At 42.6% G+C, this 25,883-nt stretch overlaps 1 protein-coding gene across 1 annotated transcript; it reads left to right on the forward strand.

Moving 5' to 3' along the window:
• The first annotated feature begins 342 nt into the window (after positions 1 to 342).
• FOXB2 (forkhead box B2) lies at positions 343 to 1,965 on the forward strand. Its single transcript, XM_024996399.2, has one exon. It carries the CDS (start codon positions 691 to 693, stop codon positions 1,963 to 1,965), a length of 1,275 nt encoding a protein of 424 aa, XP_024852167.1. The 5' UTR covers positions 343 to 690.
• The last annotated feature ends 23,918 nt before the right edge of the window (positions 1,966 to 25,883 follow it).

Raw genomic sequence — 25,883 nt, forward strand, 5'->3', positions numbered from 1 at the left:
ACCGCCTACAGCTCTACCCCCCGGATCCGCTGCTAGCTGCCGGAGAGAAGGGAGACGCGGGCTGCCAGAGCCGAGCTCCCTTCTCCTTACCTCGCCTCTCCTCTCCAGGGGCACGAGAACGCACGGCGGATTAAGGGACGGGTCATCGGTCAGCGTGCAGCGCGCTGTTCAGTCCCGCCGCCCCCGGCCTCCTGCACAACGAGGGCCAACTCGGATTTAAAGGGCCAGAGTCTTGACTGCCCAGTCCTTCCTTCCAGCTCTTTGGGCCTGCGCTTCCCTCGGACCGAGAGAAAGACGAGACGAAGCCAGAAGGAAGTATGGCCCCTCCCGACTGCTCCTCCGCCAGCTCCCACGCTTAACCTCTGGCCACCCGCGGGAAGACGCCGGGGGGGGTGGCGGTGAAGCTGGCACGCCCCGCTTGCGACTGTGCGCGCGGGTTCGCAGCCGTCGAGGCAAGAAGTTGCGAGCGTCGGATTACTAAATTGGCTCTAAAGGCCAAGCGCGGAGACCACAGGCAGCGGGGAGAAGGCGGGAGAGAAACGGCGAGAGGGTCAGGGGGAAAAGAGGGCAGGGTGGCGGGCCTGGGAAGGCGGAGTGCGGGTTAGCGAAGACAGCCAGGCCCCGGGAGTGGGGTGTGGAGCGACGCTGCGGTCCATTGTGGGCCAGAGGGCGGTGGAGGCGCCGGGGGCGATGCCGCGGCCGGGGAAAAGTTCGTACAGCGACCAAAAGCCTCCCTACTCTTACATCTCGCTGACCGCGATGGCCATCCAACACTCAGCGGAAAAGATGCTGCCGCTGAGCGACATCTATAAGTTCATCATGGAACGCTTCCCCTACTACCGCGAGCACACGCAGCGCTGGCAGAACAGCCTGCGCCACAACCTCTCCTTCAACGACTGCTTCATCAAGATCCCGCGGCGGCCCGACCAGCCCGGCAAGGGCAGCTTCTGGGCATTGCATCCCGACTGCGGCGACATGTTCGAGAACGGCAGCTTTCTGCGGCGCCGCAAGCGCTTCAAGGTGCTGCGCTCGGACCACCCTCACCTGCAGGCTGGAAGCACCAAGAGCGCGCCGGGCACTGGGCCCGGAGGGCACGTGCACCCCCACCACGCGCACCACCCGCACCATCACCACCACGCCGCGGCGCACCATCACCATCACCACCACCACCCGCCGCCGCCGCCTCCCCCGCCGCACATGGTGCACTATTTTCACCAGCAGCCGCATCCCGCTCCACAGCCGCCGCCGCCCCTCGCTTCGCAGCCCCCGCAGCAGCCTCCGCCGCAGCCTCCGCAGCAGTCTCACCCCGGCAAGATGCAGGAGGCAGCGGCTGTGGCAGCGGCGGCAGCAGCGGCGGCGGCGGCGGCAGTGGGCAGCGTGGGGCGCCTGTCCCAGTTCCCGCCCTACGGGCTGGGGTCGGCCGCTGCAGCCGCCGCTGCTGCCGCCGCGTCCACGTCGGGCTTCAAGCACCCGTTTGCCATCGAAAACATCATAGGCCGGGACTACAAGGGCGTGCTGCAGGCGGGCGGGCTGCCCTTGGCGTCGGTCATGCACCACCTGGGTTACCCCGTGCCGGGCCAGCTCGGCAACGTGGTCAGCTCCGTGTGGCCGCACGTCGGCGTCATGGATTCGGTGGCCGCGGCTGCCGCCGCCGCTGCAGCCGCGGGGGTCCCCGTGGGTCCGGAGTACGGCGCCTTCGGGGTGCCGGTCAAGGCCTTGTGCCACTCGGCAAGCCAGAGCCTCCCCGCGGTGCCTGTGCCCATCAAGCCGACTCCCGCGCTGCCTCCAGTGGCCGCGCTGCCGCCGACGCTCGCTGTCCCCGGGGCCTCACAGCAGCCGCCGGCGCCGTCCACCGTGTGCCCGGCAGCCGCCGCCTCGCCCGCCGCCCCCTTGCTGGAGCCCACCGCCCCGGGCGCGGCTGAGACCAAAGGCGGCTCTCTGCACTCGGTGCTGGTGCACTCTTAGAATACCCAGCGGGTTCTGATGAACAAACGCCTGGCCCGGGACCGCCCGCCGGAGAGGGTGAGGGCGCCCTGCCCAGGTCGGGCACAGCTGGCGAGTCCGTCTTTGCGGGGAAAGGAATGTATTTAAACAGACAAACCAACCCGAAAGTGGATTCTCCAGTGGTCTGAATAAATATAACACTGTGTCTGTGTTTATACTATATTGTACAATCAGATTAATGAAAACCAGTTTTCAGGTAAGAGTTTCTATTGTAATTAATATTATAAATCCATAAGTTATGCGGGAAGGGAACATAAGAGTTTAAGCTTCATTCGCTGACAAAATAGAAATGGATTGCGATTCTTATTCCCGGGAGCAGACGCCAGCAGAGCTAAACCTCCCTGGGAGAAATCCAACAGAGTGAGGCTGAGGCGGACCCTCAGCCACCGCGTTTCTCCCGGCGGGTCTCAACCCCAGACAGCCTCCCCTCGTGAGTATTCTAGACAAAACTGCTATTCGCTAAGGAAATCTCGTTTTACTTAAGAAGGAAAAGAGGGAGCATTTGATACTGTTATTTTCCTGGTCAGTGAAATGGACAAGGACACGGTAGCATGAATAAAGCCTGGGGTGGGGGTGGGGGGGATAGTGGGAACCTCACGAAGGATCTTGGGAACAACAGTTAAGTTTCTTGGCTCTGACCCGAGGGTCGAGAAGGATAGAAGGAACGGCTAAAGCAATTAGTTTGCACAAAAGAGAATGGCCGCAGCTTAAAGCACAAAGCCTCAGATTCCAAAAGTAAGTTCGGGAAACATAACCAAAGAGAGAGATTAAAGGAGACTTTCTACCTGCAATTTGTTTGTTAATCAATCGGATGAGACAATTGAAGAGCCCCCAGATAATGTGAATTCCCATGATCCGTTCCATTTCGGATTTTTTTTTTTTCTTTAATTACTTGCATCGCTGGATTTTGTTCCCGTAACTCTAGAATGCAAGAAAAACCTGCCGTGTCACCCGACAAGATTGCTCTTAACGTTTCCAGGAGCGTTTCGTGACCGTTGCCCTCCAGCCTCCTTGGGACAGACGTGTGAGGATGACCGTCGATTTGGTATTACCTGTGCTCTTTGGGCGCGTTCGTCTTTCAGACGAACTCTTCAGTTTCAGTCGGTGAATGGAAAAGAAACTTGTTTTGCCGCTGTTGCTCTTCCTCGTTTTTGAGCCCCGGAATAGCACTTTACTCGAAACAAACGTTTGGGAACGAATGGGGGCGGGTAGGGAGGAGGCCACTGTCTTGTGCCCCGAGTCACCTCTGGCTTGTGTCCGCGCCGCGTTCGGGTTGTGACTTTGTGCCAAGTTCATGTCTGCCTATGTTGTACGCGGTGTTCTCCATTAAAGCTTCTCTCTGGATGTGCCGATGTAAAGGTGTTTCGCTTCTCAAGGGACGAGGCCGCGGTGTGAGTGCCCACTGGGGGAAAGTCTGGGGACGTGCCAAACCCCCCTCTTCCCTTTTCATTTCAAACTTGAAAGCATCAAGAGGGTGAGTTCACAGGAGGAGCGGCAGCAGCACAGGTTCCCTCCTCCATGGCTCCTTTTATCAGTTGGCGCAGTAACTATCTATACTACCCATTCTTCCGCTGCTTTCCTAACCAAGCTCTAGTCCACCTCAGTGGGAGAGGCCGGATTAGGAAAAAAAAAAAAACCCGCAACAAGGAACTTTTTCTGTTCCTACATGAGGTTTATTAGCAACACATCATCACCAATACCCTTTCCCTTTTCTCAGGGTTTCTCTGACCCTCTTTTGAGAGTGGGCCGCGGCCGGGTCCCTGTGTCATTGGATGGGTGCCGCGGCGCCCCATTAAGTCTGCGGGGCGGGCTCGTGGCGGAGACAAGGGCGCCCCGACACCACCACTGCCGCCGCGGGCCACACTCCCAAGAAGCGCGCGCCCAGCCGCGGCGGCCTAGGGGACCTGTTGCTCATCCTCAGCAGCCTGGAAGAGCCGGGGGCCCCGCAGCCAACCGCAGCCGGTACTCGCTGGAGAGACCCTGAGGGCTGCAACCCTGGCGGAGCTGCGCTGGGAAGTGGTGGGGCACCTCGAACAGGGCTCCATCTTGAACCAGCCCAACAGCAGCCCGCCTCTAACCTTTTCATCAGAAGAAAATAAACTGCCAACGAAATGACCTGCTCACAGTAATGACACTAAGGGGATTTGCATTGCTTCTTAAAAATAAAAATTTCCACACATCCCTTATTTGCAAGTCCATTGGTGGCTCGGACGATAAAGCGTCTGCCTACAATGAGGGAGACCCGGGTTCAATCCCTGGATTGGGAAGATCCTCTGGAGAAGGAAATGGCAACCCACTCCAGTACTCTTGCCTGGAAAATCCCATGAACAGAGGAGCGTGGTAGGGTACAGTCCATGGGGTCACAGAGAGTCGGACACGACTGAGCGACTTCACTTTCACTGTCTTTCAATAAATTGCACCCCTTCCGCTAAGTTTTGGGCTCGCCTGGGAGACAAGTCTCAAAGGAGGTCTCTGCCTCCTTGGAGGCCCAAGCAGCTGTAGTATATCCCAACTTTAAGCTTGAGACTGCAAAGTTTCCTGCAGGGTTTTCCTTTACAATAATCTGAGAGTGTTGAAAGATAGAAAAGGGCAGCATAGACTTGGGGAGACTTGGGAGCCTGACTGCTTCTTCCACCTCTAGTTGAGTTGGTGCCCGGAAGCTCCAGGCTGGGACCTCTAGTGTAAGGGCCAAACAATGGCAGTCACTGGATCCCAGTGATTTCTTCAAAAGAACATTTCTTCCTTCTCCACCTGCCCCAAAGGGCTAGTGGGCTTTTTTTTAGCAGTGGCCATTTTCCCACTTTCTGTAGAGGGGCACAGTCCAAAGTGACATCCGGCAGCCAGGGGGCTAGCTGAAGTGACAGTCTCTCCTGAGAAGCAAGGAGCCTCTGGGCCAACTCGGCAGAGAAGGATGAGTAATTGACCCTCTGCATTTCCCAGGACACTCTTAGCAACTCAGTCTGACACCCCCAAATTCCCGGAACCCCTCCTCCCTCTGTGGGGAAAGCATGGTTGTTGTGCTTTGTTTTTACTTTAAGGAGAGAGAGAAAGGAGAAAGAAAGGTAAAGTGAGCTGAGAGATGATTCTACTCAAGTTTTCATCCAAGAGGAGAACCTGGTACCCAACAGGAGCTATACATGGCATTGATGTTGGAGAACAAAGGAGTTCATGGAAATAAACAAAGTGGAGGGAGCTTTCTGTCAAAGCTCTGATCCCAAGGGAGGTCCCAATTAAACCCTCATACTGACAGTCCTGAAGATCCCCTTCTTAACTAGCGTGGAATCTGAAGTCTAAGTGTAACTCTCAACTGACTTGTGGTCTCATTATGATCTCTCATGTGGTTCTCCCTCTAGTTAGCTGTTGGAATAGAGAGAAAGTAAGTACTGGACATCAGTGAGATAGAAATAGAGACACTTACAAATGTATGACCATCTCAGTTCAGAACATTAATAAAATCACTCTTGGTTTACTAAGTTCTAGTGGAGATAACCTGAAATTATGCTCCTTGTTTCCAGGACGATAGAAAACACTGTAGTGGCTTAGCCTGTATACTCCTTCACCGGAGGCACAGAAACTTGAGAAACACGGGGAGAAGCAAAGAGCAGGGAGAAAGATTTTAATGTAGCTGCCCTTCAAAATAGAAGGAAAACAACTTGGAATGATCTATTTGATAACATTTCCCTGGGGAGCTGAGAAGAGCGCTCAGGGCTGAGGGAGGCCAAAGCTATTTTAGCTGTGGTCCCTAGGAGAACAAGCCCTCCTGCAAAGGCCAGAACTGGCACATTTGTCATCTGGCACTTAGGAAGCCTGTCAGTCAGGCTGGTTTGCAGTCAATTATCTCCTTAAGTAGACTGGCATTAGTCCAGCCAGGGAGGAGGGCTGGTTGTATCCATTGAAATCAGAGCCAGTTAGCTGGAAGTGGCACTGCTCAACTCCAAGCATCTTTGCATTTGGGAGGTTTGGAAAGCAGATCAACGCATGTTCTGCTGGGACTCAAAGGTGACATTTGCCTGCTTGGCAATAGTACAGCAAGACTGCAGAAAACGATAGAAGTGATGCCTTAGGAGAAGAAGCCTTGACCACCAAAGCTACTGGTTCCTTTTAAAGTCCATTCACCTGACAAAACTGCCGTTTCCGAGATGCAAAAATTATACAGAGATCCCAGTAAACTGTGCTGGGGTTTGACTTCTCCGTCGGTAAGAATTCTCACCCATTGCACCTGACTATGAGATAGGCAGAAAGGGTAGTTTGGGGTCATGTTCAGGTTTGGATGTTATGTCAAGGGTTTGAAGCAGTGTTAGTGCTCATCGGACTGTGTGTATATGATTCTACATGGGGTGTGGGTCAGAGTGGAATCGGCATTGAAGATGGAAAACTGAAGAAATGGCTTCCAAAAGTCAATGATAACCTCTTTGTGGGTGAAAATGCAGAATGGGAATCCAAAGGGCAAAACTGTTTCTTCAAGTCCAACATTTTCATTTTGTTCATTGAAAGTATTTTCATTAACTTTATCTTTCAAAGCTGAAATACTACTTTGTACTCTTTGGGGGAGATTGAAGAGATTTGCTTGGATTTGAATTCAGTCTTAAGCCATTGTTTAAGTGTATGAGTTTGGCAAAACTCCAGATGTACTCTGTCCCAAGCACTTTCCCCCTTAACTATCCTCTGTGTATTTTAAGGAAAATTCAAGCCACATGTTGCTCTTTCCCCCTTGCATTCAAATGTAGTTTTATTGAATTTTAGCATGGTCCATGAAATTTAAATTCTGAGTTTTAAGCCATAATATATTCATATGGTCTACAAGCAGTCACATGATATGCACATATATCATTAAGCAGAAAATAAAGCCTCTGAGAACTGTAGTCATATTATTATAGTAACATTTCTTTAGACTGAAGAGCCATGCTGAGAGTGCCATATTAAAAAATGATTTTATAAAATTATCAAAAAATTCGAGAAGCTGACTTAGTGACTCATGCAAATACTTTTAAAAGAATATTGCTAGGAAGATATTTTGGTTACGTTTAGTTTGGGCCAAATAGTTCTTTCCTGACACGAGGAACAGGTCTTTTATGTGCACAAGACACCCAGGCTTTGCTTGTGAGTCACAAATCTCATTATGGCAGCATCATTTTTAAAATGCTTTGGAATAAGCTTTCTCATCTGAGCCACTTCCAGTCCTGTCAGCACCTTCACAGACAGGGTGATTTTACTGTTACTGAGGATAGATGCTCAGTAAGAAGCTGGAGAGCTGCAGTCCAGGCACAGCTGAACTAGATTCGTTCTAGAAAGAATTTACCACACTGACATATACAGATGAAAAAGGGAGGGAAGACAGTGGGACAGAGGGAAGGAGGAAAGATGGACAGAAGAAAGGAAAGAAAGAAGGAAGGAAGGAAGGGGAGAGTGAGAGACGATGTGTGCATCGAGTACTGACAGAGCAAACACAATTTTTATTACAATTTTTACCGTGGTACTGCTTTAGGTTTTCTCTCAGAAAACTATAGATCGATTCTTTCAATGTATGTGACTCTATCTATAACCATGTGACTGAAGTCATTTTGCCTTAAAAACAATATTCCTCTTCTCTTAGCGTTTTTCTTAGCTAGAGAGGACAGAGCATTGCAGAACAAACCAGCAGCTTCATTTATGGAAGAAGATGAGGCTTTAGTCTGCTGAAGAATTCAACCTAGGTGAGGATTTTGTGACATTAACTTTGTCACAATTTATTTTATAGGGATTACCCTAAATCCCTAGAGAGAGATGTTTAAATGATACTTTGCTTTTCTGAAAAGCTTTATTTATTTATTTTTAATTTATTTATTTTAATTGGAGGCTAATTACTTTACAATATTGTAATGGTTTTTGCCATACATTGACATGAATTGGCCATAGGTATACATGTGTTCCCCATCCTGAACCCCCGTCTCACCTCCCTCCCCATCCCATCCCTCAGGGTCATCCCAGTGCACCAAAAATAAATAAATAAATAAATAATACTATTTGCATACTGTGGAATATCGTGCAGCCGTTACAAATAATGCTTATGAAACTTCACTCATACAGAAAATGCTTATGAAATCCTATTGAGGGAATAATCTCAACCCTCTAACATCACTGAACATATATTCAAAGAGACTACACCAATTATTAACAGTGGTACCTTTAGACTGGTGAAATCCAGAGTCATTTTCTTTTCCTGTTTCCCATATGTTTGAGACTGTTTTTAGGTTGTCTACATATAACAATCACATTTACTATTATAACCAAGGAGAGGATTACTCAAATCTATCCAGCCAAAATAACTGGGATTTCAACAAACTATGAATTATAATTTTAAAATGTAGTAAAATGTAGGGGGAGGAGAGAAGAACTAGCTAAAGAAATATACTTTAGAGGCAAAAATCGAGAAAAGGCAAATGAACCTCACACACCTTGCCATTCTCCCGCTGTGCCTTTGACAAGAGGCCAGGCAGCCGATCCTCCTTTCAGAGTACATTTCAGAGATTTGCTGTCCCATCATACTGGACTGGGAGATGTAAAGGGGTTAAAATTACAAAGGGGGCTGGCTATAGTATAAATCTCACATAATTTTATTACCTTTACCAGCTTCCTTTCTTTTCATCTTTTGCATTTCATTAACTTTTATAGTAGCCTTGAACTTTTTTTGAAACTAGGCAGATAATGAACACAAAGTAAATATAGTCTACAAGTTTAGGCATTTTCTTCCAAATGAAAAAATAACGTTGGTTTTCCAAAACAGCAATATAATTTTTCTTTTTCCTCTTTGGCAAATACTTTTTGTGTAATGACAATGTTTTCAAGGGAAAAGTTTTAGCTGCTGTTGTTTATACTAGTTTGTGGACAAGGAAATGGCAACCCACTCTGGTATTCTCGCCAGGAAAATCCCATGAACAGAGGAACCTGGCAGGCTACAGTCCATGGGGTCACAAAGAGTCAGACACAACTGAGGGACTGAGCATGCACACACACATACTGGTTTGAGTAAACTTGCATTTTTTCTTCCCTATCTACCTTGAAATAGTTTATTTTCCCCCACAAAATGCAAAAGCATGTAACTACTCGGAATATGCATATTTTCAGATTAAATGTCTCAACTTTTATGCTAGAAGTCTGATAACCTCTAAAAATGATCACAGATCATTGATACTTGGGTTTTTAATAAGTTGCATTGAACAACTAAAATTCTTGAAAATATAAGAATTTATGTTTAACCCAAGAAACAGAGAATCAAATGTATCTGCTTTGCCAGTGTGGAGAACAAAATGAGATTCTACTTCTTTGAGATGCAAAAATTTTGAACCCTCATTTCAGTTATTACTAGAAAATTCTTCTCTTCTTAGCTGCCAGGGGACCCCAGGCTGACTTGGACCTGCTTACTCCTGGCTTGCAAAGGAAAAAAAATGGAAAGTTTAATCCATTGCTAATACTGCTTCTTAAAACTTCAGGTGCATATGAATCACCTGGAGAGGTTTTTAAAAACACACTCTGCTGAGCCCCATCTTCAAAGATTCTGATTCAGCAGGTGTGAGGTGGGCCCAGGTTGTACATTTCTCACAAGCTCCCAGGTGATGCTGATGTTCTGGGCACTTTGAGAAGTCCTGCATAAGATTTTTTTGTGTGTGTAATAATATATTTATTTTATTGTGTTTTTTAACTTTACAATATTGTGTTGGTTACCTCAGTTACAGCCATCTCAGTCTATCAGAAATACCCAAATAACTTTGAACATATAGAAAAGGCGTTAATATCTCTATCCCTTTTCTCTCAAAAGTTCATTGGTGCCTATCAAATGTACTCATCTCCTTGTCTATATATACTAATTTACAGTATAATAATAACATGATATATTAATATTAATGCACAGGAGAAACAGAAAAACTCCATATCCTCCAGAGTTGGAATACTCCCCATTGTAAGTCACCTAAAGACAGAAATGTTAGATCAGAAAGCAGCAGCGAACTTATTTCCTCAAGGAGGCAACTGAGACAGCAGCACTTGAAAAGCAAATGATTGAAAACTAGAAGTCTTCCCACTCCCATCTTTTCATCATAAGCCAATCCCTTCCCCAAAGCATTTTAACCAATAAACTTAAGGAGTTGTTACTTCATTTTCTTCCTCCATATGATGCTATGATGTTGGCACATCACACTTGTATGTGACACTTTATGCATTATATTGAGGGATTTTCATATCTACTATTTTATATAGAGGAGATGATTTTATTCTGAGTTTAAATCTGTATGGGTTCAGATCTGCAACTTGGAGGCTAGAGTTCACGAAGATGTACAAATGATGCATCAACTCAGTAGACTCACACTTTACTTAAAAATGGAGCCATGTAGCCAAATACTTAGTTTTTCAGGGCTGAGGCATCAAACAATGCACATTCCAATGAGAATGTTACCAGAATAGGAAGTAGGGGCCCCTCTGATGTTTTTAGAGTTTATGAAATTTTCCATAGTTCATCCCATGTACTGTGATAGACGGATGCAATAAACTCACAGCCCTGTATCTCTGGGGAATTTTAGTCAGTGGCAAACAAAGCATGTAGGCTTCATTGGTCCTAGTTGTCTCTGACTTATAACTCCACCTTTCAGAGACTTGTTTAAATTTATGGATCATCTCAATGTCCAGAATATACTGCCTTTTTATTTGCAAATACTCCAGATGTAAACTAGTGTGAGTAGCAAAGGTCAATGTTGTGAAGATTTGAGTTTAGTTTCCTAGTCATAAAAATTGAAGTCAAATATTCATCATTTCTTAAAGTCCTTCTATCATCTCTACCAGGAGTTTCTCACTGGTTCCCTTTCTCCATCACCTCTACCCTTCATATAGTTTGCTTGGCCTCACCCTCTTCTTTGACTGTTTGATCTCTCCTTTCCTCTCCAGCTGCTTGCTTTGTCCCTCACCCTGCTCCACCCCACTATCCACTAACTTTATGAAGGACAGTTTAATTCTTTGTTTCTCTAACTCTCTTCAGACTGTAGCCATTGGGACCTCACTCTCTATAGTGAAAGTGGTCTATCAAGTTATTTTCCTACATGAAGACAGCTATTTTTATACACTGAACTAAGATGCTAGCTATTAAAATCACGTTTTAAAATCTAACTATACATAAATCCATTCCATGAGCATTTATACCATAGTGCAGTTCAGGAACTACACCAGGTGCTGGCAATAAAGCAAGTTGTCTACTTGTTGCCTACCCCAATTATTAAGCTATTATTTCTCATCTCCAAACCCATCCTTCTTACTCTTTTCTCAGATACTGGGGCTGGGATTTTGCAAGCCGCAGTTCTGCTTTGCCAGTTGGTTCTATATTGGATCTGGTAATATGATGGCTCTAGAGGGAGTTAGGACTTTCCTGGTTGCTCAGACATCAAGAATCTGCCTGCAATGCAGGAGACCCAGGTTCTGTCCCTGGGTCAGGAAGATCCTCTGGAGAAGAGAATGGCTACCCACTCAAGTACTCTTGCCTGGGGAATTCCATGGACAGAGGAGCCTAGTGGGCTACAGTCTGTGGGGTCGCAAAGAGTTGGACAAAACTGAGTGACTAACACTTTCACTTTCAGAGGGAGTTAGCAAAAGTGGACAAAGAAGAAGGGATTTGCTCCATCTGTCTGTTCTTTTGGGGGCTTCCTTTCTGCTTGGGATTCCTGGAAGCATTACAAAGTTGCAGCAACCTGCAGTTCCTTCCTATGGCAGCAGTTGAATCAGTTGGAAGTCTTTTAAACACTTGAAGAAGCAGCTTTATCACAAACTGTTTCAGAGACGCCACTTCCATCAGCAAGGCTTCTTATGAGGTTCTGAGGTTTAGCTTCTTAGAGATCCCCTATAATGGTCTAAGTGTTAATAATTTCAACTTCTTCCCTTTGCACTCACTACCCTAAGGGTGGTAGCTGCTTCCTGCAGTGGCTACAGTCTGCCATATCTTAGAGCTGTCTTTTTACCCTTTCAGTTATTAACATCTTCACACCTAGTTGGGATACCCTAGTGACTCAGACAGTGAAGAATCCACCTGCAATTCAGAAGACCCAGGTTCTGTCCCTGGGTCAGGAAGATCCCCTAGAGAAGGGAATGGCTACCCACTCCAGTATTTCTGCCCGAAGAATTACATGGACAGAGGAGCCTTGTGGGCTTCATCGGGTCATAAAGAGTCGGACACAACTGAGCAGCTAACATTTTCAGTTTCTTTTATACCCAGTAATCAATTCTTTATAGTAAATTTTGTCTGTGAAAACGATTCGCATGGTTTCTGTCTTCTCACCAGACTTTATTTAATATATCTGCCCTCAAGGACCAGATGGTCTGAAGCATAAGATGGTCTCCTCGTGTTACAGATGAGAGAGCTGAGGCATAGGTTGCTGAAGGAGCTTGCCCAAGACTATGTGAAGTAGAAGATGGGAATAAGAACTCAGACTCGAATGAACCAGTCCGAGTTCCCCACTGGAGGGATCCTGTCTCATCTCCAGCTCCTTAAGAGACTCACACACACACACAAAAGATAGCAAGTTAGAATATATTCACCTCAGGGACTTCTGTGGTTTCCTGCTAGGGCAAGAAAGGCTTACTTAGAAATGGTAGTTTTGACAGTATTCAAACACCTAACAAACCAAGTAGTTGATGAAGAAGCTCAAGACATATTTGTGTACTATGGGAGTCCATGCAAGAATTATTTTGACCCTCTGTATATTATTTTGTTGATTTGATATTAATATTTGTGGAAATTTTTCAAGGTTTCTAAAGATATCTTTTTCATCTTTGTATCTCCACTGCCTAGTATAATAATCTGCTCATGGTTAAGTTCTTAATAAAGTTTTGTTGAGGAGAAAGAAGAATTTGGTTAATACATACCGCCACTATTACTTAACAAATATTCAGGCATGTCAATTAAATGCTAAAAAAAAAAATTAGATAACTAAATTCTACTTAGCTTAAATGGCTTCAAGAGAGACAGATATTCAGCTTCTTTGCCAAGGCCTTTAACTAGCTTGTGATGGAGCCAAGATTGAGTCTCAGGGTAGACTCAAGCCCAGTTCTTAGCCACAGTGTTAAACTGCTTTGAAATGTTTCTTCTCTGTTTCTTAGTTTTCACATCTGTAAACCTGGACAAATGCCTATCTAATTCTCTTTAATTTAACCAATAAATAACATCAAGTATGCTGACAATCAAAGTTGAAATTCATATTTTCAAAAGCCAATTGAGAAATGTTTCTTAGTAACTGGAGACAGGTTGGAGAAACTTAAAAATTAATATGATTCAGTCAAGCAGACCAGCTGAAAAGAGGAAATTGTTTTGGACAATATTAAAAAACAACTAGATCCAGGCAATATTTCTTACAATATTTTAAAGCTGTGTGATGGTTTTAAAACCCTATTTATAGGAACAATTTCCTGACTTCAAAATTAATTTTGATATTATATGGCATTTATTTAAAAGTAACATTTCCTGGTTTCAAAAATATTTAAAACATACTAAATGAAAAATTGGAAAACAATTTGAACAGTATTTAAAATAAAATTTTAGAATGCATCATGACAAGGCAAAACTTACATAACTGTAATTAAAAGTTCTTTTAAAAACGTGGATCCACCAAGACGATGAGTAATTCTCTGCATCACATCAGTCATAATTGCTCTCTGCAGCCCAGGCATAGTCTCTCTCTATTGAATTTTATCTTTCCTTCAAACCCAGTGTAAAAACCAACTGTTAATGTACCTAATAGATGATAAGAACCAAATGTTTTCTTTCTATCTTTTTTCCCAAGAAGTCTTAACAGATGTCCTCTATTCAGTTACTAATCTCCCTTTTCCTTATTCTCAGAGCATATTGTAAGATCCATGGTACAAGGTGCCTTGATTTGGACTGAGTGTATCACTGGGTCTCCTGCCAAAATGAACTGTAGAATAGTATGCACTCTACCTATGATGAAATCTTTATATTCCTCCCTGTATGGTGTTTTTCATACAGTATAAACTTAAGAGGTGTGTATGTATACAAATAAAATTGACCCTAGCTGGTCTCCTTCAAAGCTAATTCCTAAAGAGACAGGTAGATTCTCTGTTGTCCAACTCAATTTGTATCTTTTGGTACCCATTCCATTTCCTGTGACATGAAATTATGTGAGACTGGTGGCTTTTAATCCCATATTCTTATAGTCATTGACAGCACTCAACTTTAAGACATAACAGGGGCCCCAACTCTAGGTGGCCAACTTGCTCCAGAACAGATTTAAATTGGCCCAATAACCAGGACATGGAAGCAACCTAAATGTCCATCAGCAGAGGAATGGATAAAGAAGATGTGGTACATATATACAATGGAATATTACTCAGCCTTAAAAAGAAACAAAATTATGCCATTTGGAAAGACATGGATGGACCTATAGACTGTCATATAGAGTGAAGTAAGTCAGAAACAGAAAAACAAATATCATATATTAATGCATATATGTGGAATCTAGAAAAATGGCACAGATAAATCTATTTGCAAGGCAGAAATAGAGACACAGCCATAGAGAACAAATGTATGGACACCAAGGGGAGTAGAGGTGTGATGAGATAGATTGGGAGAATGGGATTGACATGTATATATACTGCTATGTATGCAATAGATAACTAATCAGAACCTACTATATAGCACAGGGAAACTCAACTCAATGCTCTGTGGTGACCTAAATGGGAAGAAAATCCCCAAAAGAGGTGATATATGTATACACATAGAGCTGATTCACTTTGCTGTTTAGCAGAAACTAACACTGCATTGTAAAGCGACTATACTCCAACATTTTTTTCTAAATGCATGTATGCAAAATTTAGTTAATTAATTGACCATAAAGATCATTTTAAAGTTCTCATCCTAGACTATGTTCTCATCCTGTCTCACTATGAGAAATTCTGGATTTTGTGAATATTACCCAAAGGGTGGCATGGTATAATGAAGAGGGCTTGAGCTTTGAACCTCATCTCTTTACTACTTCAACACTCTAATGATAGTAATTGATTGTTATAGTCTAACTTGGATCCTCAAAACTTTTGAATTATTAAGTCCTAGTCCTAAATCCTATCCTCATTTTATCTGTAAAAAAATGGAAGATCAGAGTTAACTTTCTTCCCAAGATCACACAGCTAATTCAATAACTGAGTCAGGATTAGAACTCAAACCCAAGTCCCAACTTTCAACTTCAATGCTATGCTGTCTCATTAAGTTTCTAAGCCTCTCTATTTCTCAGTTTTCTCATCTTAAAAATCAAACAAATAATTTCTACTTCAGTGGGTTATTGCAGCATTCCAATGAACCTGAACTTTCTTTCACCTGTAACTGTGGAACTTCATTAAGCTAAAGCAATCTGAATTAAGATCTTTGGTGGAAACAAAAGAACATTCTGCATAACACCCTAAATTTCATCCCGTTTTCCAACTGTTTGTTGGTATCCCAATGATCCGGGTGCTTTATGGTTGCAGAATTGGGTCTCCAACAGAGCACAAGATTCAGAAATGCCTTCCTTGGTCCTTAGCAATTTAAACATATTTGCTGAGTGATTAAGGATGTTTTAAAAAAGCACTTGCCACATTTTACTGACAATACCTTTTCCTTGGTGACTCAGATAGTAAAGAATTTGCCTGCAGTGCAGGAGACCCAGGTTCCATTCCTGGACTGGGAAGATCTCCCGGAGTAAAAAATGGCTACCTGCTCCAGTGTTCTTGCCTGGAGAATCCCACGGACAAAGGACTGAGGAGCCTGGCAGACTACAGTCCATGAGATCACAAACAGTTGGACAGGACTGAGCAACTAACACATTTCCTTTTACAAACAGAAACAACTGTATGAATTTACAGATGTATCAACCCAAGTTGGGTTAGCTCTGTATTAGCCACTGGTGAGGAAAACCAAAGTCTAGAATGGAAATTGTCTTTAGTTTCATAAAGGGGAGGAAATCTTACTCCTGCTTCCCACTGGGAAAAATCATGGACAAAAAAAGAACAAATGACCTATAGTAACATTGGTAAATCCCTTCCTTTTCTTCCATCACCCTCCAGTGACAATATTATGATGTTGATTTTTTTTTAAGCTGGTGCCTCATTAATTTTCTTTTTTCTTTGTTCTGCACATACAGTGAGATAAGGTAGGAACATGTACTTTTTGATGAATCATTGCCTTTGATCTTTTCTTTAACTTTGATTCAACTAGGTATCATGGAGACATTTCCATGGGTTTACATACGACTTTTTTTTTTCTTGGTCTCTGATGTAGTAGACGAAGACACTGAGTTCTAGTGTCTGCATTTCCCTTTTTGCCTGTCAGAAGAAAAACTATGGAACTTCTCTGAAATGTAGATCCCTTATTTACAAACGTTAGTTCTACAGACCCTCATAGTGTGGAGATGTGCAAGGAAAACAATAATGCTGCCCTGATTCCTCCACAAAGTCTTTGCAAGATGAAATTCTCCACCCAGCTCTGAATGCCAACAAGCTTGAAATGCACATCTTGCCATGCACATGAAAGCTCTTTATGAACTAAGTGTGCTACAACTAGCCTTGGGGATGGCGGTGATGACCATGGGGATGGTAATGGCCATAAGGATGCTGTGAATAGTTACCATCCTGAGCTTAGGTGAGGGTTGGTGCTGCTCTTCCAGTCTCACTGAGGATTTCAAAGACACAAACAAAACCTTTATGGGCATGGAAATAGGATAGGAAACGGGAGAAGTTTGGGCCTTGATCTCATGTAGACTCCATGGAGCCTATAGCACGTATGTAAACACTGAGTTCAAGTTCTCAGAGATCAGATTGCTGAGCTCTCTATTACATAAAACACTAAGCAGCTTTTTAGCACGTTTCACAGACAAGATTCCAGACAGAGTTAGACAGAAACTCGGATACCTAAGGGCCTACTGAACTGTAATTTTCTAAGCTGCTCAATGAAATTTTTAGGCTGAATATTTTTTAGAACATCTCACTGGAAAAAACAGTCCCAGCACTTATTACTTGCTCTTCCACATACGGAGTATTATTTCTAGTACACTGAGCACTCTATGCTATAAAAGACAAATATGAAACACTTGACATCCACAGCTAGCTTGCTCCTTGAGTTAAAGAAAAATCTAGGAATTAGAAAATTTTCTCTTTCATATTTTTTACATATGATATTGATAAAGTTTCTAAAAAAGAATCCCAAAGTGATTACACTCTATTACTATCATTCTTGAAATAACAATAATTGAGATCCTAAATTGCTAAATTAGATGACTAAATGTATATCACATCATGACTCATACAAAGCCAAGATTCAGAACCCTACAGCCAAATATCTGTGTTATTTTTTGTAATGATGTGATGTTGTGGATACAATTGGTGTGGATAAGAATCCAAAATAAAAGTTCAAAATTATTTGTATAGATCCAAATCCAAATGCTGAATGCCAGATATTGTTTCTTACTCCTGCTATAATAAACTGCCACAAACTTCGTGGTTTAAAACAATTCAGATTTGCTCTTAGAGTTTCGGAGGTCTGAAATTCGGAATCAGTTTCAGGGCTAAAGTCAAGATTCAGGCAGGTTTGACTCCTTCTGGAGGCTCTGAGAGGAGAATCTGTTTCTTTGCTTTTTTCAGCTGCTAGTAGCCACCTGTATTTGGCCTGTGGCCCCTTCCTCCATCTTCAAAGCCAGCTTCCATCATCACATCAGCTTATCCTCTTTTGTAGTCAAATCTCCCTCTGTCTCTCTCTTATAAGGACACTTAATGGTAACATTTAGGACCCCTAAAATAATCCAGGTTAATCTCCCCATCTCAAAATCCTTAATTTATTCACATTTGCAAAATCCCTTTTGTCATATAAATAAGCATTCACAGGTTCTGAGAATTAGAATGTGGATGCTTTGGGGAGCCATTATCCTGTCTACCACACAAGTGAATCATTCATTAATTGAGGGCTTATATAGACCTCACTCAGGTTTTCCACTACATGAAATGATAGAACAACTTTTCATTTCATGTCTTGATTTATTCTTCAGAGTGAGTTCTAAGGAGAACTCCAGCTAGAACAGCTGGCATTCAAGATCATGAGGCAGGAAAGAATAAAATAAAAGAGAAAGTAATACCTAAAAAAAATCCCATTACACATAACTCACATTAACTGAGGACAAGATGATTTTAAATCCAATGAGATCTTTCACTTGCCCTCAATCTCCATCTCCTTAAAGACACACTCAAAGCCAATGGAAGCCAACCCACGTTGAAAATATTCAGGAGTGAACAAAAGATTCTCAGTGGAGATGTGTTAGTTCTTTGTTTCAGTGGTTCTTCTTGGAACAATTTTCTCTTAGTTTTTGATAATAACATAATATGAATAAGCAAATCAAAAATCTGATTCCAAAGAGCCACCTAAAAAGAAGATCAATTTTCCAAGAATGGCTAATTTCCGGAATCTGTTGGGCCCTCAAATACCTAGATCAAATATATACAATCTGACTGGTCTGTGCTGTGTGCTGTGCTTGGTTGCTCAGTCGGGTCTGACTCTTTGTGATCTCACGGACTGTAGCCCACCAGGCTCCTCTGTCCACGGGGATTCTCCAGGCCAGAATACTGGAGTTGGTTGCCACGCCAGTCTGTAGAGCAACCATAAAGTGTATCTGACAGAATCCTGATGAGTGAACAATAGAGATATTTAACCTTGTTAGGAAAATGCAAAGCTATTATAAGAGAATCTTCTTTTGAACTTTGAAGTGAGGATTATAAGGTAGGGAGTGTTTGGTCTTTCCAACATTTAGGATCCCATCCCTTAAAGGGGTGTATATCTGACCTTAAAAATCACTATGGGTTTGAGAACCTTAAATCCACCTTTATGTATTGAGAGGCAAAGAAACAATAAGGAAGGGAAAAAACTGCTAAGGATAGCTGCTCTGTACTTCAGCGAAAAGACAGAGGTTTTTACTACTTGTAATACGTAAGGATCTTCACATATCCGCATTTAAAGGGGGTGTGTGTGTTTTAATACTAAATGTACTTCAAGAGTTTCTAGAGCTCAGGTGACAATACCTGATGACCCCTTTCAAATCCTATGACGTAGAGCAGACGTCTCTCAGAAATAAGACAAGTTTTATTCATAAAATTGTGCAGGAGGTGATTTTATTTTCAAGAGGATTTATAACATTTTCTCACGTAAGATAGATCTGCTCATTTAAAGGTTAACATAGTGCTCCATTCTCTACTTTTGTCATTGCTGAGTGCATGGGGGAAGTGTTTTGAATCCTAAATAGTGTTTTTTCTCCTAAAAAACTGTAAATATCCTTTCCAATAATAGCATGTGATAGTGTACATCATTTGTTTTAATAGTTGTGTTCCTAAAAATACAAAATCTATTTTATAAATCAGACTGAATGCTAGTAATCCTGAACTTCCCACTATGTATGTGCATATTAATAGCAGAGCATACACACAGTATACATTATTATTCCCAATAAGAGAAAAACTGAGGCACAAGAAGGAAAAATGATTGACCCCAAAACACCTGCACGCAATTCAGACACCAGACTTCTGACTTTCAGTCACGATTGTGAAAATATATCAACTTTCTCCCTAATGTTGAGCACTTTTTATTAAAATTATCGACTGTAGGTTTAAAACAAAAATATAAAGCTTTTTTTTTTATCCTCGAAGGTGTTTCAAAGACAAATCCCCTGGAAAATTACTTCCACTGTACACTTCGCCCTATACTATGTTGACCCAGCCAACAGATTTTTTATCAATGGCTTTTGCTTTGTTTTATTATTTGATTAAGTCTCATGTAACTCTTCTTACTGGCAGTCAGGGGAATCATCCATCTTGGATGGAGCATTTAAATTTGCTACTTTTTAACTCAAGGATTAGCTTTGCACTTGGGAATGTTTGGGCAGCATCAAACCCACCCTACAGAATTCTGTGATTTAATTTCATTTATGGATTTAAAGGGCTTACAGCTGTCTTCATAGTTAAATGAGGATTTACTGAAATGTTGCCCTCCCCAGTGGCAGAGAGAGCCCCACAATCGGCAGGACTTCAGTACTCCCAGAAGTAGACCATTTGACCAAGGAGGATGAAATTAGCACACACATACACACAAAACATACCATCTGAGACTTTTAGAAAATGTAGATCCAGGTGGAAATCTTAGAGCATAAATTACTTGGAGCTTTCATTGTTGCTAGATCTTAGTTGGAAAGATTTGTGTTCTTTCACATGCACAGCTGTGGAATCTCTGGGGGAATTTCTTGCTATTTTTCATTTTTGCATATCAGCCAAAAACCAAGATCTCAGCATTAACTGTAGTATCATAAGCCTCCTGTATAGGATGGTGGATTTTCCAAAGGATGCTAGACAGGAACTGATTAAAATCCAAGATGGCATTCTGACAGCTAAGTGACACCATGGGTAGCACAATGAGGGGAAAGACGGCTGAACAGGTGAGATCCAGGGCTTTGTTCTGTGGTTATGTCTGTTGCTATTGCTGTTGTTTGTTTAGTTCTCACTCTGGCCTTACCCATTTACATAGACTTGGCCAAATTAATGGAGCTTTTGTTATCTCAGGTATCCTGGTGAGATAAATATTTGTTGCACAAACGAATCATTGAATAAACCCAAAATTAACCTTTGCAATAGGACCTTGGCCAAGTGATTTGGTCTCTACTCCTTTACTTCTTTGTCTGCTGCTGTTGCTGCTAAGTCGCTTCAGTCGTGTCCGACTCTGTGCGACCCCATAGACGGCAGCCCACCAGGCTCCCCCGTCCCTGGGATTCTCCAGGCAAGAACACTGGAGTGGGTTGCCATTTCCTTCTCCAATGTATGAAAGTGAAAAGTGAAAGTGAAGTCGCTCAGTTGTGTCTGACTCTTCGTGACCCCATGGACTGCAGCCTTCCAGGCTCCTCTGTCCATGGGATTTTCCAGGCAAGAGTACTGGAGTGGGGTGCCATTGCCTTCTAAATAAACTCTAAGATTTATTCTGGTTCTAAATATTAATGTCAACATTTAAAGAGTACTTACTATGTATCGGGCCCTTATTCTAAGCCCTTCCATATACCAACTACTTTAATCTTCACAGATCCATAAGTAAAAGTATTACCCACATTTAACAAACAAGGAAACTGAGATAGAGACCTTTAGTAACTTGTCCAAAGTCATACAACTTATAAGTGGCAGAATCAGGATTTAACTGGAAAGACTAACTCCAAACTTCATGTTTTAACCATAATTCTCTACTGCCTCTTTAAAATTGTATGAAAAAGAGTAAGAGAAATTTTATGAACTGCGTTAAACTAGATCTCACTAAAATGTAAACATTTTGTTTTTCATTATCAAGGAACACATTGACCATAGCTTTGATTTCCACTCTGAGCTCATCCCCTTCCTAAAACAAATTCTATCTCTTGGTACCCCATCCTTTATCTCATTTCTTAATTTACACCCTTTATGACCCTTACCCTGGGTCTCTGCATGTGGCTCAGAGAGGATAGGGGAGAAGGCCTTGTTCATCATTTGAAAATAAACAAAAGCAGAAAATCAAGTACACTTTGGATGCATTAGAAATATTCAAGTGCCAAATGAAAATCCAGTAGGAAAAGACCCAATCAAAAAGTGGGCTAAAGAACTAAACAGACATTTCTCCAAAGAAGACATAAGATGGCTAACAAACACATGAAAAGATGCTCAACATCACTCATTATGAGAGAAATGCAAATCAAAACCACAATGAGGTACCATTTTACGCCAGTCAGAATGGCTGTGATCGAAAAGTCTACAAGCAATAAATGCTGGAGAGGGTGTGGAGAAAAGGGAACCCTCTTACACTGTTGGTGGGAATGCAAACTAGTACAGCCACTATGGAGAACAGTGTGGAGATTCCTTAAAAAACTGGAAATAGAACTGCCATATGACCCAGCAATCCCACTGCTGGGCATACACACTGAGGAAACCAGAATTGAAAGAGATCTGTGCACCCCAATGTTCATCGAAGCACTGTTTATAATAGCCAGGACATGGAAGCAACCTAGATGTCCATCAGCAGATGAATGGATAAGAAAGCTGTAGTACATATACACAATGGAGTATTACTCAGCCATTAAAAAGAATTCGTTTGAATCAGTTCTAATGAGGTGGATGAAACTGGAGCCGATTATACAGAGTGAAGTAAGCCAGAAAGAAAAACACCAATACAGTATACTAACACATGTATATGGAATTTAGAAAGATGGTAACAATAACCCTGTATGCGAGACAGCAAAAGGGACACAGATGTATAGAACAGTCTTTTGGACTCTGTGGGAGAGGGTGAGGGTGGGACGATTTGGGGGAATGGCACTGAAACATGTATAATATCATATAAGGAACGAATCACCAGTCCAGGTTCGATACAGGATGCTTGGGGCTGGTGCACTGGGATGACCCGGACGGATGGTACAGGGAGGGAGGTGGGAGGTGGGGTTCAGGATGGGGAACACGCATATGCCCGTGGCGGATTCATGTTGATGTGTGGCAGAACCAATACAATATTGTAAAGTAATTAGCCTCCAATTAAAATAAATAAATTTAAATTAAAAAAAAAGAAAGCTGTGGCACATATACACAAAAGAATATTACTCAGCTGTTAAAAAGAATACATTTGAATCAGTTCTACTGAGGTGGATGAAACTGGAGCCTATTATACAGAGTGAAGTAAGCCAGAAAGAAAAATACCAATACAGTATACTAATGCATATATATGGAATTTAGAAAGAAGGTAACGATGACTCTATATGCGAGACAGCAAAAGAAACACAGATGTATAGAACAGTCTTTTGGACTCTGTGGCAGAGGGCGAGGGTGGCATGATATGGGAGAATGGCATTGAAACTTGTAAAATATCATGTGTGAAACTAATCGCCAGTCCAGGTTTGATGCATGATACAGGGTGCTCGGGGCTGGTGCACTGGGATGACCCAGAGGGATGGGATGGGGAGGGAGGTGGGAGGAGGGTTCAGGATGGGGAACACATGTACACTCATGGTGGATTCAAGTCAATGTATGGCAAAACCAATACAATATTGTAAAGTAAAATAAATTAATTAATTTTAAAAAATAAAGAAAATTTAAAAAGAAAATCCAGTAGGAAACAGAATGCACATTTCAATTAGACTAATTAGGAGGGTTTATTTATGAAGGGATTGTAAAGGAACCACAAGGAATAACACATCAACCTGGGGTTTGTAGCAACTGAAATGTTACCACCCCTTGACCTGAGGGAAGAAAGTGGTTACTAGAACCACATAGGAGAGAGTTCTGTTAAGCAGCAACCTTGGGTGGAGGGATACAACCAACCTGAGGCCACCCTACAAAGAGATACCTGGCTTCACTCTTTTCTCTCTGATCTCCCTGGAAGGCTCCCCGTGGCCAAACTCAACAGGAAACCATTAGGCATGGAAATCAGAGATTAGCCTCCCAGAGAAAGGAGGCAGGGTGGAAAAGAATGGAGAGTGTGGTGTGGAGCGAATGAAGGAGACCTGGCAGACCTGCCTCAAGCTGGTGTTCACCAGAAAGAGCTGTTGTGGGTCCAGGAAGGGGAGATTTACCCAGAAATAAATCCCGAAGTCCAACAGGTAGCTGCAAACCATCTGTCCAAACCCCAAGATCCCTTAACACTTATCATATGGTTTGGTTTTAGCTTCTTTTATCCACAAAACATCAATTTTGTAAGTAATTTTTAAGAAATGTCTTCCTTCAAGCTTTAATCTAAGACCTAAAACTTTAAATGGTATAGTTTCCCCTAAGAACATGGTTTAAAATTTTCAGTGAAGTATACAATGCAACTTTCATCTCAAACCCACCTCTCGAACAGATCCATTACCAAATGGCAGGATACAGTACTTATATAGTACTTACTCGTTAAAATACTGAGAACTTTGAAGGAAAAAGAAACAATAATCTGCAGTCTCCTGGCACCCATCAAAAAATCGCCTTGAAACTTCGTATGCTATACAGTAGGCCCTTGTTGTTTATCTACTTTATATATAGTAGTGTGTATCTGTTAATTCCAAATTCTTAATTTGTTCCTCCCCCATTTACTCTTTGGTAACCATAAATTTGTTTTCTATGTCTGTGAAATACTAGAACTTGACATAAACATAAACATAATCTAAGACATAAACACTGAATTTATGTCTTTGCCTCTAGTCTTGTCCCTTATAGAACAGACTACTAATTATATCTAATATCCATACTCCCTCTTCCTTTCGGTAGTAAATTGAGCACCATGCCTCCCAGCCTCTCTGGGGGCTCCATATGGCCAAGCTACAAAGTCATCTATGAAGTAAGTTACAGTCACTAGTGTGAGAATGAAAGTGATGTGTGCACCTTCTGAACCACGTCCTTCATATAAAGTTGCTTGTTCTCTCCGTTTTCTCTCTCTGCAGACTAGATTGTATTAAGGAGGTGGTAAGTTACACTTTGCAGGGAAAAAACAGCACAATAGGGGATGAAGGAGCCACAAGATAAATGGGACTCTTTACTCCTGGACTATTCGCCAACTCAAAGTTTTGTGTAAGAGAGAAGTAAATCTTTCTTGTGGAAGCCACTGTTGTTTGTCTTCTGTCCCTGTCCCTGGCTCAGTGATGAAGAATCTGCCTGCCAGTGCAGGAGATGCAGGTTCGATCTCTGGGTGGAGAAGATCCTTTGGAGAAGGAAATGGCAACCCACTTCAGTATTCTTGCCTGAGAAGTCCCAGGCAGAGCCTGGCGGGCTGCAGTCCATGGAGCCGCAAGAGTCAGACATAACTTAGTGACTATCCATCCTCCATCGTAAGTTGCTTCAGTTGTGTAGACTAGTTCTACTAGTCCCTTCTCTCCCAGCCAGAATTCTTTTTCTGCAGTCCAGCTGAATTGCTCTTTATTACATTGCACATCTGATCAGGACATTGTCTCATTGCCTTATTAATTTTTATAACCTTCAGAGGACTTAGTACACGATCTTGTTTATAGCAAACATTCAATAATATCGATTGTTGATTGAGAAATTATGACGCTCATTTTATTTTTTTCCCCCACAAATGGGCTTTATTCAATCCTTAGATCATACAGTGACAAATGCCTCAAATACAAGCAACTGGAAACAGGAAACAATTCAGTTGACCCTGCAACACTACTGCTTCCAATGCACGATCAAGATTTAAACAGCAATAGAGAGAGCTAACTTGATCACGTTTGTTTCTGTGAATGTGTGTCTGTGGCTCTGAGACTGTCCTTAGTGAAAGCAGCTCATTTTCTAGTAGTAACTAAATCATAAAAATTAGCTTTTAATTGCATGTGGCATTCCACATAATCAGTGGATGAGATGACAGTTTGAGGCTTCCCTGATATGTAAAATCACCCCAAATGGGCGTCATCCCTCATCTACATTATCTGATGACCAGTCAGAGGGTCAGTAATTTGTCTAATGATGAGATTTATCTACAAAGAATGGAATTCCCATGTGTGTCACTGGCCACTCAAAAGGAAGGAGGGAATATAAAAAGGAGGGATGAAAACAGCACAGAACTCTGTTTAGTGAGAGGCAGTAGAAAATCAGTAGAAATATATTCATACTGTACTTGTGACCACTATAGGTTAAGCCATAAAATGGCTTTAGATGCTAGATTTCTACTAGGAAGATGATCATTACAAATTTAGACATCGAGAAGACTCTTGAGAGTCCCTTGGACTGCAAGGAGATCCAACCAGTCCATTCTGAAGGAGATCAGCCCTGGGATTCCTTTGGAAGGAATGATGCTAAAGCTGAAACTCCAGTACTTTGGCCACCTCATGGGAAGAGTTGACTCATTGGGAAAGCCTCTGATGCTGGGAGGGATTGGGGGC

Source organism: Bos taurus, chromosome 8 (genome assembly GCF_002263795.3).
Source record: "Bos taurus isolate L1 Dominette 01449 registration number 42190680 breed Hereford chromosome 8, ARS-UCD2.0, whole genome shotgun sequence".
Classification (NCBI taxonomy): Eukaryota; Metazoa; Chordata; class Mammalia; order Artiodactyla; family Bovidae; genus Bos; species Bos taurus.